Source organism: Streptopelia decaocto (assembly GCF_964273445.1).
Source record: "Streptopelia decaocto genome assembly, chromosome: 8".
NCBI lineage: Eukaryota > Metazoa > Chordata > Aves > Columbiformes > Columbidae > Streptopelia > Streptopelia decaocto.
The window spans coordinates 21,308,373-21,322,247 of NC_138662.1; the positions used below are offsets into that span (position 1 = coordinate 21,308,373).

At 44.5% G+C, this 13,875-nt stretch overlaps 1 protein-coding gene across 2 annotated transcripts in view; it reads left to right on the forward strand.

The window, feature by feature from the left end:
- The window catches only part of GRM7 (glutamate metabotropic receptor 7), a gene marked incomplete at its 3' end in the record, with an annotated part of 243,052 nt that overhangs the window by 74,175 nt on the left and 155,002 nt on the right, over positions 1-13,875 (forward strand). For both annotated transcript variants that reach the window (XM_082060405.1, XM_082060404.1), the window contains exon 2: positions 11,795-12,011. In XM_082060405.1, coding sequence (XP_081916531.1) covers positions 11,795-12,011 — 217 coding nt within the window. The remainder of the gene's footprint in view (positions 1-11,794; positions 12,012-13,875) is intronic.

Below are 13,875 nucleotides of genomic sequence, written 5' to 3' on the forward strand. Positions count from 1 at the left end.
CAATTAGTGTCAGTGGAAAAACAAAAAGAACAAGTTAAATTTTATCCTTGAGTTCATTGAGGTCATAACTGGTCTCTAGCAGTCGTGGGCTTCGGTTTCTGACAGGAAGGAGAACTAAGGCTGTAGATGCAGATGTGGGATGATCTGCTCTGTGTATCCTCATTGCTGCCACTGATTATTGGACATTTGCATCATTTGTGCTCCTTGCCAGCGCTGGGAAGGCTTTGGAAGTGATGCTGTTCCCTTTCGCACAGGCTGATGTGTTGGTAGGGGGAGGTAAATTGCTTTGTTCGTAAACGTGGGTGAGTTTTACAGTTGTAGTCACTTGGCCATGGTTGTACCTGGGCATTGTCTGTAGTCAGTGCAGAGAGAACAAGCCATTCAGATAACCAGTGTGTGAACACGTTAAAAATGTAGCTTTCTGTATTATTTATTGTTTTAAAATGAAACAATACTTTTAATATTAGGTGGAGGGCAATAAGGAAGGAGCTGGTCTCCGCACCCCCAGTTTAAAACACCGTTTTAGTGCTCGCGATGCAGCTGGTGCCCGGGGGCTCCTCACTCGCCAGGCTCCCCGCTAAAACGAAAACCCCTCGGAGACATTTTTATGAGTCCGGATTCTTGATTTTGCAATATCTGATCAGTGGAAGTCGGTCAAGGAAATTCAGTTTTGCTCATTGTGACGTTCAGCTCTTTGCCAAAAGTTTAACTTTACAATGAAACGGTAAATAAGCGCTTCATATGGTTAAATTTGTATTGATGATTTTAGATGTGTTACTCTGTAAGGACAAGTAGGCTATAGGCTTTATTCCCCTTGACTATAAGGCACTTGGCTGTATTGAAAATTTAGGAATAAATATTCAAATCGCAGCCTTATTTTCCACAACATAAACACAGACGCTCGTCTAGAAATGCAATTATTATGAGATACGCTCGCATACTAACTTGACAGCTTTCATTTAGTCTGATAACGAAGCTCTGACGGCTGATTGTTTCACACTGTACCACTCTGCGTTTGTTTCTGCTAAAGTGGGTTTGTGTGTGTCTGTGTTTGCATGTTACTTCCAGAAAACTATGTTGTGCCATTGAGTTTTCCGTATTGCAGCCCGGCTGCTGGATAAGGCTTCACTGTTGTTGTCTTTATCGCGCTACTTTCAAAATCAATGAGATTTATACTTGCAGATTAAAAACCTTTTAAAATATGCACAGACAATATAAGGTTCAATTATATGTTTGCACTAAATGGAGCAATGTGTACACATAAATAAAACATAAAGGCAGCTTTGCTGTGTCTATCGTCTGGTTCTGAGTTATTTTCAAAATAATTAGAATTTGTGAGTCCGTATTTGGATGCGAGCTCCAATCACTGCAAGCCTATTTATGCTTAGGTATCTGTACTTGGGATATAGATGATACATCACTGCTCTGGTCACAGTGGCTGACTTCTCAGCCAACATGTTATCTGTAGCATTTAATGGACAGACCTTGGTTCCATCCCTTTGAAATACCATTGCCTGGTTTATCTGCTGGAAACATCACTTAATTTTTGTTAGGCTAGGAGTAAACAACCCGAAAGTCGATTCAGTCTTAGCACGAACTCTGAGAATACAGCACACGCCTCTTTTAAACTTGTTCATTCTCTCTCTTTCGTACAATATTTTGTAATTATGTTTTGGGCGTTGTGGTGTGTCATGGGATGAAAGTGTGACAGAAGATCCATAGATGTTATTTGTAGGCTGAATTTAAATCACAGCGTGCGGTTGCAAAGCCGACTGCTGCATAAGCAGCTTTGTTGTAGCGTATGATTACAAAAGCGCAGCCATTAGGAAGGTTGGAGGGTCCCCGCGCTCCCATCACCTTCTGTGGGTTCAGCTAAAAATTGGCTTGAAGTATTAGCTCATAATAGACAAGATCCGTTGATGCTTTGTTAAGATTTCAAATTACCTAGAGCAGAGTGCCATCTATTATTTTAATGCTGCTCTCAAGCTTCCATTCTACCAGGGCTGGTGTTAAAATATGAAGAGCTGTGCAATCTTGCATTGCAATGGATGGGCAATCACCACCGATATTTTTACTGATGTATCCTAGGAGGAATATTCTAGTTAATACTGTAAAAATCAATGAATATGTACTAGTACATATAAATGTGCTGTGATGGTCGTATCTCATCCACAACATCTGCAAACCAGTAGAGCTTCAACGCGTTATAGTTTATCAGCAAGGCAGTGAAAATTCTTAACGAGTTAAATCTTTCACTTTAAAACATGAAGTGCCGAAGTTCCGTAGCTGCACGTGTTCCTCTGTCTTTATTATCAATGATCTCTGGTGCAGCAGATAAATATTTCTGTTAGTGGATGGGAGCTGTGAGAGGTTCCCTAGTCCTGGATGTGTTTGGAATTTGTGCACACAAACTGTCTCTAAAAGGTTTTCTTCCATTTCAGTGCAAATTCCAATACTGGTTTCTGGTCATTTTTTGCAATTTTTTTAAGGAACGTTTTGGTACAAAATGAGTCCCAACGTTTGACAACTTACTGGAAAAATTAATAGTTTGGGTGATAACAGTTGGTCTTGGAAATGCAATTGATACCTGCAAACAATAGGAGCCTATATTTGATGATGTTGCGGGTGTTCTGTGACATGTCAGCCAAGGAATGTGAAAGAACACGCTGCCTTTTCCTATGCCAGGGAGATATATTTTGTCTCTTAAAGGATCAGTCTTCAATATGTATGAAGCTCTTGTGTCCAAGCTACAGCATAGGCTGAGACTTGTCTTTAAGGAATTCTCTAAAGACACGAAGTGAAAGAGCTGAGAAGAGGTTGAATTCCACGTGGGCCTCACCTATTTCTGAAGCGCATCGGGGGGGCTGGAGCCCCGCTCGGCTCTTCTATTTGCGTCCCAGCGGAGCCGTGGGACCTGCGCTTGCTGGCACAGCTTGGGCCAAAGGTTTCAATGAAGTATTTTTAAGTCTCGGGAATGTTTTGAGTTGGTTCACAGACCCTGCTCAAAGGACCTTGTTTAGAAAGAACGCTCTTTGCCCATGGAGAAGGTTATTAGACTGTTAACTGCAAAATAAAGGCACTTACTGGAGCCATAAATTCCCCAACGTTCAGCAAAGTAGGTTAAATCTGTGCTGCTGCTTCTTGCCCTTGCGTGATCGTCCGTTTGCAGCAGATCCGCGCTGGCTCCGTGTTCTGGATGCTGCCGATGTGGGTGGCTTGGCCTTGGGGACAAACCCTGCAACTGCCACCCACGCTTTGTGTGACCCACTTGGCTCTTGTACCTCCTCACGGGCAATAGGAAAGCATGGAATGAACTTTGTTTCTCTAAAAGGAGTAGCGGTTTATTGACTTGGGAGTTTTTCCTGTCGCGTGGTGGCGCGGAGGAGCCGGGACGGGCACACGGGGCGGGACGGGACAACCTTGTGCTGAGGAAGGCAGGGGGACACCCTGCAAAATGTCACGTATACCTGTGCGGGAGGAGAAGGGAGCCTGGAGCTTCAGTGCAAAGTGACTCGGAAGGATTTGTAGATCTTGGCCTTGTGTGCCCGAGCACCCTAATGCACAGATTACACAAATTAAAGTATTAACGATGAAACTTTAAATGCACAATTCTTAATCCCAAATATATAACTTGGGGAGACAGGTGTTGTGTCCTGGTGTATTAGGACAGTATAATTCACAGCCTTATAAGGAGATAAGACACTAATTTTCATGCTAGGAGTAATTTTCATTGACATTGCGGCTGCTGGTTTCAAGCCATCCATCTCAGGACCCCTCAGCTTTTAAAAGCTCAGAGGTCACTCCTGGTTTGCAGCCCTGAGAGCCCGGGCGGTGCTGTGAGCTCGTTGTTGTCACTGGTTCACCCAGGTCTGGGCACAGCTCATCAGGGTGAAATGCAGCAAATTCTGTATGTTTATGGACACCTCTCATTTTACTACATGTTTATAACTTTGTTCTTCCTGCTTTCTGTCTGAGTGAGTAAAGTGCTCCCATGAGCCATGTGGACAGTACTAATTGCTGTAATTATTGTTCCCTTAATTGCTACAGTAATTTTTTCTGGAGTAACTCATACAAGTACTTTCTTATTCTAGAAAAGGAAGCAGGAGAGGTCTTGTAGGTATGGAAAATACTTCCATCTTGCCAGTATTATTCAGGATGTCTTTCTGCATTAGTGCTATGACAATTATGGTTGCTTTATATGCCTGGAAATGGGCTCTTTCCTATGCTCTTTTCAAGTTTGAAATGAATTAAAAATAACCCGAATAAATACATTCAATTAGAAAGCCAGTGGCAGGTATATTTTATATTTGAGAAAACCAACGTAGCCTTGGAGCTGTTTGTTTCAGAAATGGATTGTATCTGTTGTAATATTGGTAACTGAGGAGCTGTGGATTTTGGAAAGCCGGCAGGTCGGAGCCGCGGAGCATCACGTCTGTCACTGCCCCTCCATAGGACTGACCTTCCCTCTTCATTTCCACCCAACCCCCTGCAAGGAGCTTCTCGCGTTTATTCACCACGTGTTGAGGCTGAAGCCCGTGCTGCACAGCCAGGCAATTTGGTAAATGAAATGGAATCCCAGGTGTCCTCTTCCTGGAGCTCCCCGCGTTCTGCCAGCCCGCTGCCCCCCCGACACTGCTCTATTCTCCTGGCACTGATGCTCTGGAATTATCTGGTAGCGAGAGGTCCACACAGCAGCGACCTCGTCCAGTTTCCATTGATGATTTGTCAAGAGCATCCATAGTTGTCTATAGGTATGGAATTTTGCCATCCCACTTGAAAACTCGCACAGAAAAGAAGAACGTACGTGAGGTCTGGGGGCCCTGATGCAGGGCCTTGACTGAAGATGCTGAGCGCTTGGAAAATCTCTCCTTTGAAACGCTTTGGAAAGTGGGATTTATTCAGTTTGATTGACATCTCAATAGTCCTTGTGGTCTACAAGGTCAAGTGGAGAGAAGATTAATTCACATAAAGCTGAAGCCATAGTGTGGGATGGAGCAATGGGCCAACGTGGACATGGCCAAAATTTGTGTAACCCAAAATTTGGGTTATTTCCTTAGCGTTTCTTTTGTTGCTCTTCAAGATATTTCCATTTTATTAAATGTGCATCTCCTCCTCCAGGCTCAGCTTCTCATCTGTATTTGATGTTGTTTAGGTTTGTATTTCTGTTCCTTTGGAAATATCTCTCCGATTGTCTTGTAGGTGATTGTGTTGATGCATCGTTAGGAATTCATGCGGGAGAACCCAAGGGAGGTGGTGATGGGAGCAAACGGGACCTCGTTTGAACACCGGCAGCTTTAGCAATTGGTAAACAGAGTTGGGAGAAACTGAGGTGAACTGTGAATAGATGAATGGGTTTGAAATGTTTCTGTTATACAAACGCCTTCCTTTAGCTGCGCCGCTTTTGTTCAGTGCTCAGAAGAACTTGTTCTGCAGTGTAACATTTGCGCACAGCAACAGGTTTGCTGTGTGTAAACACCTTATAGAGTGTGACAGAGCTGTACCGAAATACTTTCTATTGCCCTTAAAATTGATTCACATGAAAACTTTTTTTGCTAATTGGTTTGCCTCATTTTCTCATTGTCAGCATTTGATTCTTGAGTATAAAACCAGCTTGAAATGCACTACTACTAACATTTCATCATAAAACATAATAAGGAGGGATTATCAAAGCACTCGAGCAGGATTTGTTCTCATCATTACCTGAGACTGTTGGAAATATTGTTCCCTAGGCTTCTAAGAGCCCTAGAGCAAGAACTGCAGTAATACTTGTTTTCGTATGCACCTTGCGGGACAGAAATAGGGCCCATGCTGCTAGATTGACACCTCACAAAACACGTCCCCAAGGGTACCGATGTGGTGGTGTTCAGGCTTTGGGGGGCTGGCATGGAGAAGGAGCAGTGGGGGTTTATCTGTCCTATGTCCCCCATGGCAGCGTCCCGCGGGTGGCAGCTCCCACAAAGCAGAGCCAGCTCGAGTCCCTCCAGCCGAGTGCAGAGCAGCAGGAAGATCCATCCCTATTATCTCCGCAAGCTTGGAGTCAGACCTGATCTTATTTTGTATCTCGAGTTACATTTTCTTCTAGCTCAGTACAAAGTCAAAATGAAAACGTAGAGGAGTTTTGCCCTGAGAAAACAGCTAGTTAGAAACTTCAAATAACTTTAATTCCAGGCAATGAAAACAATTATACACAGTTGACAGGACGCTGAAGCTGTTTGTTATGCAATTTGAGATGTAAATGGTGAACAAAGAGTAGCTGAACTAACTGGTGATTAAATCCTGACATGATAAAACTCTACATGAATAAAATCTGAGACCTAAACAGACTCGAGATTGTTAGTCACCCATCAGTACACACCAAAGAGTGTTGCAGCCACCTGAAGAGTCTTCAGGCATCTTATTTTTGTAAAGTTCAGGTTTTGGCAGATTTTGTAATCTGTGTGGACTGACACTGCGCTGCCAAACGGGACGAGTTCAAGAGGCTTCAGCAAAGTAGGTATCTTTTTTTTTTTTTATTGTCAGGAAACCATATCAATAAAACTTAATAGGAAGTTGAAAGTAAAAATGCAGCAAACTGTGAACTTAATATTACCCTGGTGGGAGCTCATTAATATCTCAACAGGTACACTCATGCATTATCTTAATTGCACATAGTCCTTAGGGAAATTGCCTTTTCTGAAGTTTTCTCACTACTGTCATTTGGGGGGTCGGGTTCAGGTGCACCATTCTATTAATCTTTTAATAAGTTACTGAGGGGAAGAGAGCCGAACTCAATCACATTTAAAGTAGCACAGCAGCAATAATGGTTTCTACGGTTGGGCTGCCTGGCGGGGTTGTTGGCCGGGGAGCGACGGCACAGGCGGCAAACCCAGCACTGGGGGCGGCTGCAGCTTCACAGCTTTGTCTCCTGGCCCTGGGTCCATTGGGACACGTGGCTGTTATTGAGGAGCTCTCCACTCTCCGTCATTCTGCTCGGAAAGGGTCAATTGAGCAGTGAGAGGGGGAGGATGTGGGATAAACCGATAATACAAAATAAGCTTGAAATGAAGAATTGGAACAAGTTTGTGTTTGAGTTGCTTTTTACTGTGAAATACACGGTTCCAGACCTGATGGTGGAAGATGTTCAATGTTGCCAAGGGTGACTCAGGAGACCATCAGAGAGAAGTGTGGATTCTTGGTGCAGCTGCCCACAAACAGGCTCTGCTTCTCGAGAAAGACATCCAAGCGTGATCCAGAAAGAGCTCTTCATTAATAGAAGAAAATGAAATAAATGAAGAATAATGTTCAATGTTAAAGAGAAATTAACATTAATTAATCACTGACTAACGCAACGTTCCCACCATTAATCATTCGCTCTTACTGTAATCAGGACATCAGCTGGGCAAACAACACGCGAACCTCCCGAGCGTGATGTTTGCCATAGTCCTGGAAACACAGAAATTGCCTTCAGGAGAATCTGTCTCCCCCAGCAGGGACCTGTGTGCTCATGTGCCAGCAGCCAGGGTCCTGCAGGAGGCTCCAGCTCCAGCCGCGGCCCGTGATGGAGCTGAAGGCTCCGCGAGCTGCTGCTCCGCAGGGCCGGGGGCTGTTCGCACTCAGCCTGCCTGGGACAGGCCGGGGGGGGCGTCCCCTGCGCTTTATGGATCACAACGCTTCTGCCAAGATGTGGCAGCCGTTTGGAAAGCAGGCTGTAAGTCCCTAGAGCTTTTTGATGTTTCAAACATATTTCGGAACAGAAAATGTGATGGAAGAGAGAGCTTGCTTCTTTAAACTGAAGTTTCGAATGTGAGATGTTGATGGCAAATAGCAGATTTTACCAAAATGGAAGAAATCAGTTAAGAGACAAAATATTTATTTGGCTAATGAAAAACAAACAAACAATATGAAACGACAACAGTAACAAAACCCAACTCATTTCAAATGCTCTGGTTTGTGATATTGACATGAAGCCACTGTTGTTCCCATGGCAGTAGGATGACATGTCTCGACCTCGATCCTTGCAGAACCAAAAGGACAATGAATAATGTGGCTTAAGACAAGAAGAATGATGTGTTTAAAAACTTAGACAAATGGGGAAAGCTATAGGGAAGGAGTGCAAACCTGTCTATTTCGTGTGTAAGGTGGGTGAAGTGGGTGAACTTCCAGTTTTCCGTGTGGTTCGTGCCCGGCGCGGGAGCCAGTGCTGTCAGGTGACAGATGATGCTGAACCACATCAGCAGCTCCCAAAACTGAAACAGAAAGAACTGGCAGTGATTGGTGCATCGAGAGGACATTTAGGGGACACACTAGGCAGCAGGACTACATTAAAGATCCTCTCTATTGCTTGGGCATCCCTGGCATCGTGCTGCAGCTTGTTCTGTCTTTCACTCGTTCACCTTGTGTCTGTGTGTGAACGGGAGACTCCTCGTTAGAGGCTGATCGTTCAGCACCTTTGGCGGTGCTAAATGGTGGTTTTACAAACAGATTGGGGTAGAGAAGAGTTGGTTATTAGGCACCTTGAAAACTGGGGTCTCGTCAGAGCATCCAGCCCTTGTCATCCTGGCACCAGTGTGGACCAAGGGGGCAAATTTCATGATCAGAGACAGTAATCAAACCATAGCCCTTTCCCTTCTTGGAGAGGGGTTCAGCTTAGGTGTGAGGAAGGGGTTGTTGGCTCTGAGGGTGGTGAGAGCCTGTCCCAGGTTGGTCAGAGAGGTGGTGGCTGAACCATCCCTGGAGACATCCCAGGCCAGGCTGGACGGGGCTCTGAGCACCCTGAGCTGGTGAAGATGTCCCTGCCCATGGCAGGGGGGGCACTGGGGGAGCTGGGAAGGGCCCTTCAACACAAACTGTTCGATGATTCTTGATCTCCCATGGCCTCCCCTTACCATCTTCATCATCTTTGGGAACAGCGAACTGCGACATTGGGCCAGCTTGGGGTTGGGTCTTGATGAATCGTGGGATGGTGACTTTTGGATGTTGGTCAGACCAGTGTGAGATCTGGGAGAGGAGCGGGTGCCAGGCCGGTGAGGTTTGACGGGAGCGAACGTGACGTTGTGTTTTTCAAACTAAAGTTCCTCTCAGTAGGATCAGTAACGCAGAGGAACACGTGGTGTGAAGTGCAGGAGAAAAGTTTCCAGCTGAGTCTGTGGAGGTTTGTCCACATCCAATGGTTGTGAGCGCTAGAAAAGGAAGAGAAGAAGAAATGCTGAATTGTCAGATTTGAACCGATGCGAACAGGTGTTCGCTTTGGACTTGTGGGATGTCGCCTGTGCGGGAAGGGAAAACGGCTTTTGTGGGCGTCCGTAACGTGCTCTGACACACTCCACAGCGTTGTATCCATTTAAGTACTTTTCTCCTTGTATTCAGACAAAATTCTACTCCTCATACATATAAATTTATATTGCTTTTAGATATCCTGTAAGAAACAGTGGTAAAAAAACCCCAGTATGTGCTTTTTATACTGCAAGTGACTGAAACAGCCAGAGGTGGTTAATAATTTATGGAGAGAGGAAAAAGGCTAAAAAAACAAAAAGCCTCCTAAGTAACATGAGCAATAGGGTAAAGTTTGTAGAAACTTCACTTTTTGCAAAAGTGCAAAATATGCTCCTTTTGATTTTGAGTTGAAAAAGCAGTTGTTGGCAAGTTGGAGTGCAAACACTTGTCCTTCCTTTTATTTATCATTTAAAAAAGCCAGCACTCGTCTATCTCAGTGTGGTTCTGTGTGTGGGGCCGCATGCTTTGTACTGGACGTTTGTCCAATTAGTAACGGGTAAACAGCACCCAGAAAGTCAGCCTGGTTGACTTAAAATAATAGCACCCAATGAACAGATGAACTAAGCTGATCAGCAGCCGAGCAAGCTCTGTTAACTGCTTTGTACAAATGAGGGGAGAGCAATCCTAAAATGTCACTGATCATTTATTACAACAGTGATTGTAGGAGCGGACAAATGAGGCATTTCAATGATTTTTGATGGCCAGGGTGCCCAGCTTTTCTGTGCAAGCGCAGTAGTTGGTGTTGGCTGAAAGTCATCCCTAAGGGAGGTTAAAAAGAACGAACCCTGATAAGTGGATGTAATCGATGCGTTTGTCTTCGCGGTCCCCAAGCCTTGCTGGGCCCTGGGCAAAGCACTGAGCAAGTAAATCATGTCCCAGTGCTCAGCACCACGCTGAGCTCTGCCCAGCACCCTCTGGTTTAACTTATGTGATTTCTGTGAGTGGGACAGTGGAAGGCCTTGCTGGCAATGCGGTCCACGAGCCACAGATGTGAAACAAATCTGGCAAGGCTTTGCAGAGGACTGCTGGTCTGCATTAAAAACCTAAAGCGTCCAGTCCCAGCTCGTTATCGCCTCTCTGGCTGTAAAACCAGCGGTCTGGCACGGGAGGGACACGGCACATCTGGAGGAAAGATGGTGCCAAGTGATGGGGACTCGGTTCTGTGACATCACAGCGACAGCCCGAGCACCTGCTGAATGTTTAAGTGCTTTTTAGGTTTAATAACTCATAGCTAGTGAGAGTAACAACCTGCAACACATAATATTACGTCTACAAACAGGAAGGTGTCTCAACAAGTGTTGGGGTATTTAATAATTATGGATGGTTTGGGTGAATTCACTTATCTGCTGGGTCTTCAGCAGCAGTTTTGCTGTACAGGTTTGCTTTTCCTGTGCTGAAGTAGCTGTTAATGTTGTTAATGTACGTACGGATATAGTGTGTGGTGTGTGGAAATGCTGCGTTTGCTCTCGTCTGCTACCGAGCTCTGTGGGAAGCAAAGGGCCGAGCCCTTTGCAGTGCTGAGCCTGGGGAAACAGAATGTTTATTCTTCTGAGAAGGCAGGAGAGCTAATAAATACTCATAGAAATTCTGTGCAGAGACAGAATATGAGAATGCAGAAGGTGCTTGTACTGAGACGTGAAATACCGACCTTGCCACAGTCTAGAAGTCTCAAATCATTATATATGATCATGTTTGTGTATATTGCAAATCTATTTTTTCCCCTCCTTGGCATCTCAAGTGAGAATTATGGCAGGTTCCTTAATCTAAGGAACAGTCCCAGACTGTTACTCAAACAATTGTATAATGTGTTTGAGGATCAACATACTGGCAGCTTGATAACTGCTTAGGGACCTTTGTTATCAAGGAGAAAATAGCCCTGCACAGTATTCTGGTCTCTGTGTTATAGCAAGAAACTATCAGGCTCCTGGAAAAGCAGCAACTGATTTGTCCCAGGCAGGCAGAAGTTTAGGACACGGCTGAATGGCGACCGGGCTGTCCTTGAGGGACAGGGATGTCCGTGCTCAGCAGCCCTCACGACTGCTCTTCAGCAGGAAGGATCAAAAACAAGTATCGTTCTGTCAAAATCTAGAGTTGCAGCTTAATGTTTAAGAACTTCATCCCAAACCTGCTGAAGGTTCCTTGTGGTTTCAGCCGGCGCTGATGGCTGTGGCTGGAAAGGCGGTCGCGTTCAGGGTCCCGAATGACCTGACGCTAGTGACACCAACACACCAATAAAAAGGACACAGTGAGAAAAATGGTTTGTGTCTGTGTTTGATTAAGGTTTCCTGAAAGGAAGAAATTGTGAATGTGCAGATATACCGTTGTTTGCAATTGATTAATGATTTTTTTGTGTAACTTGAAGTCAACAAAAGAATTGTTTATTTGACTTTTACGTTGTAAAGGAATATGGTGGAGAAGTATAGATGGATACAATGAAGACAAATGGAGGCTCAGCTGAAGCGAACTGCTTTAGCCAACTGCTGCAAGAAGTGCAATGAGTATATGAATATGTATATTTATCAGAAATTATTTTTTTCTACAGATCCCACAAATCAGTTATGCCTCAACTGCACCAGAGTTGAGCGATGACAGGCGCTATGATTTCTTCTCACGTGTGGTTCCTCCAGATTCCTTCCAAGCACAAGCAATGGTGGACATTGTGAAAGCTTTGGGATGGAATTATGTGTCCACTTTGGCATCTGAAGGGAATTATGGAGAAAAAGGAGTCGAGTCCTTCATGCAAATTTCCAGAGAGGCAGGTAGGCAACGCCATCCTCCCTCCAGAAAACGCTATGGAAGTAATGAATGTTATTTTGTACCGAATGTTATATTCTTTTTCTAGAACATATCTTTGATTCTAAAGGTGCTCCAGTTCTTTGCAATGCCTCTGTGATGGCTCCTAGATCCTCTCATTCCTAAATTGCTCGTGGAGTTTGAAACCTTAGTGGTTTTCAATCATTTCTGGAGCAAAAAGAAAACCCTGAGTATTATCAAGCTCCTACTGTTCCTCTGGACAGCATTATATTTTGTTGACATGGGTAGAAGACAGATTTTAAAATGCTGAGCTTTTATCTCTCCACAGCTAGAAATGGTGTGACGGCTGTTTGTTACCAGACATTGCCTGTGCCGCGCTGCTGCTGTTCGCTTGCAGATCGCGGTCTGATCTGTATTGCTTTGCTGTCTCGTGTCTCCTGACCGATGCTGCTCAGAGAATTCATAATCTTCCTCCTGAAGGCTCAAAGATTACTGGGCTGGGATGCAGAGGGAACAAGCTCGGTGGTGCAGTGTGAGGCCCATCAGACCTTTGGTGGGATGCATCACGTTTTGCACGTCACTGGTTTCATTTAGTGGTGTCCCAGTAGGGCCGAACTCTATTGGACATTGTCATTGTCAGAGAGAGATGTTCCCAAGGACAGGGAGGTGCTGTGTCTTGTGCTGGGTCAGGGTTTTGATATCGAGTCAAGCTGTCATGATTTTGCTGTCAGAAATCTCCAGTTTCACAGCCTGTTTTCCTGTTCAGGTACAGAACAGAGCAGACCTGTCCCAAAGGTGTGACTGCAGTGTCACTGTGCTCACACCGCTCTCCATGGAACTTGTTCCTCAGGGTAAATCATTGTAAATTTCCCCAGAGACCCCAGAACACAGGAGACTTGAGATGGCACTTCAAGGGATACAGGAATAAACCCATGACGAGCTGGTTTGTAATCCAGACTCACTAGGTCTGGAGGTTTGAATATTTGAAGCTGATTCATGTACTGGTAAGGAAAAATAAGCAGCAGTTCTCATTTGTTGTTGTGATATATGCAAGACCCATCTTCAGAAGGGTATAATGATAGAAGATGTGTAGAAGAGGTTCTCAGGGACATGGTTTGGAGGTGGGCTTTACAGTATTGGGGTGATGCTTGGACTCTGATCTTAAAGGTGTTTTCCAACCAAAATGATTCTATGATCCTGATCAGGACCCCATCATCATTACACAAGGATAAGCTCTACAGATCCCCCACCCTGCTGTGTTATATACAAACAGCATAACACAAGCCATGATTCACTAACTGAATTACATAAATCAGCAGCCGGATTGGTGAGCAGCACCGAGCAGCGAGCACAGAGCTGGCTGTGGGACAAGGGGCTCTAGACAGGGGAGTCCAGAATTGTTGCATTATGTTGGTATCACAGAAGGAACTTATATTTGCATAAATCTGTCTGTTCGTTTGGATGCATATTTATGTGGAATTAAAGAAAATGGGTTTGGATCTAATACCACAGGAAGTGGCAAATTCCAGTGCTCATTATAATTTAAAATTGACTTTATTTGCAAATATCCAGTGTTGCAAAATCATACCAGAAATGTGTTCTCTATGTCAAGGACAAACGCTAGCTGAATAATAGTGTGTCATTTTATAGACTTTCTGTAGAATTAAATTAATGACAGGAGCAGTTCATGTAGCCAACATGTAATTCAATGTCCTTCATAAAAAATAAAGCATAAGACCAAAGGAAAACTCTGCTTAAAACAGCTTTGCATGCAGGGCGATACAGGTCACACCTACAAGATTAAGATGCTAACAGGGATAGCGCATAAACTTTCTGTCATATACGCAGCCTGTCTTGTCTGGAAACAGG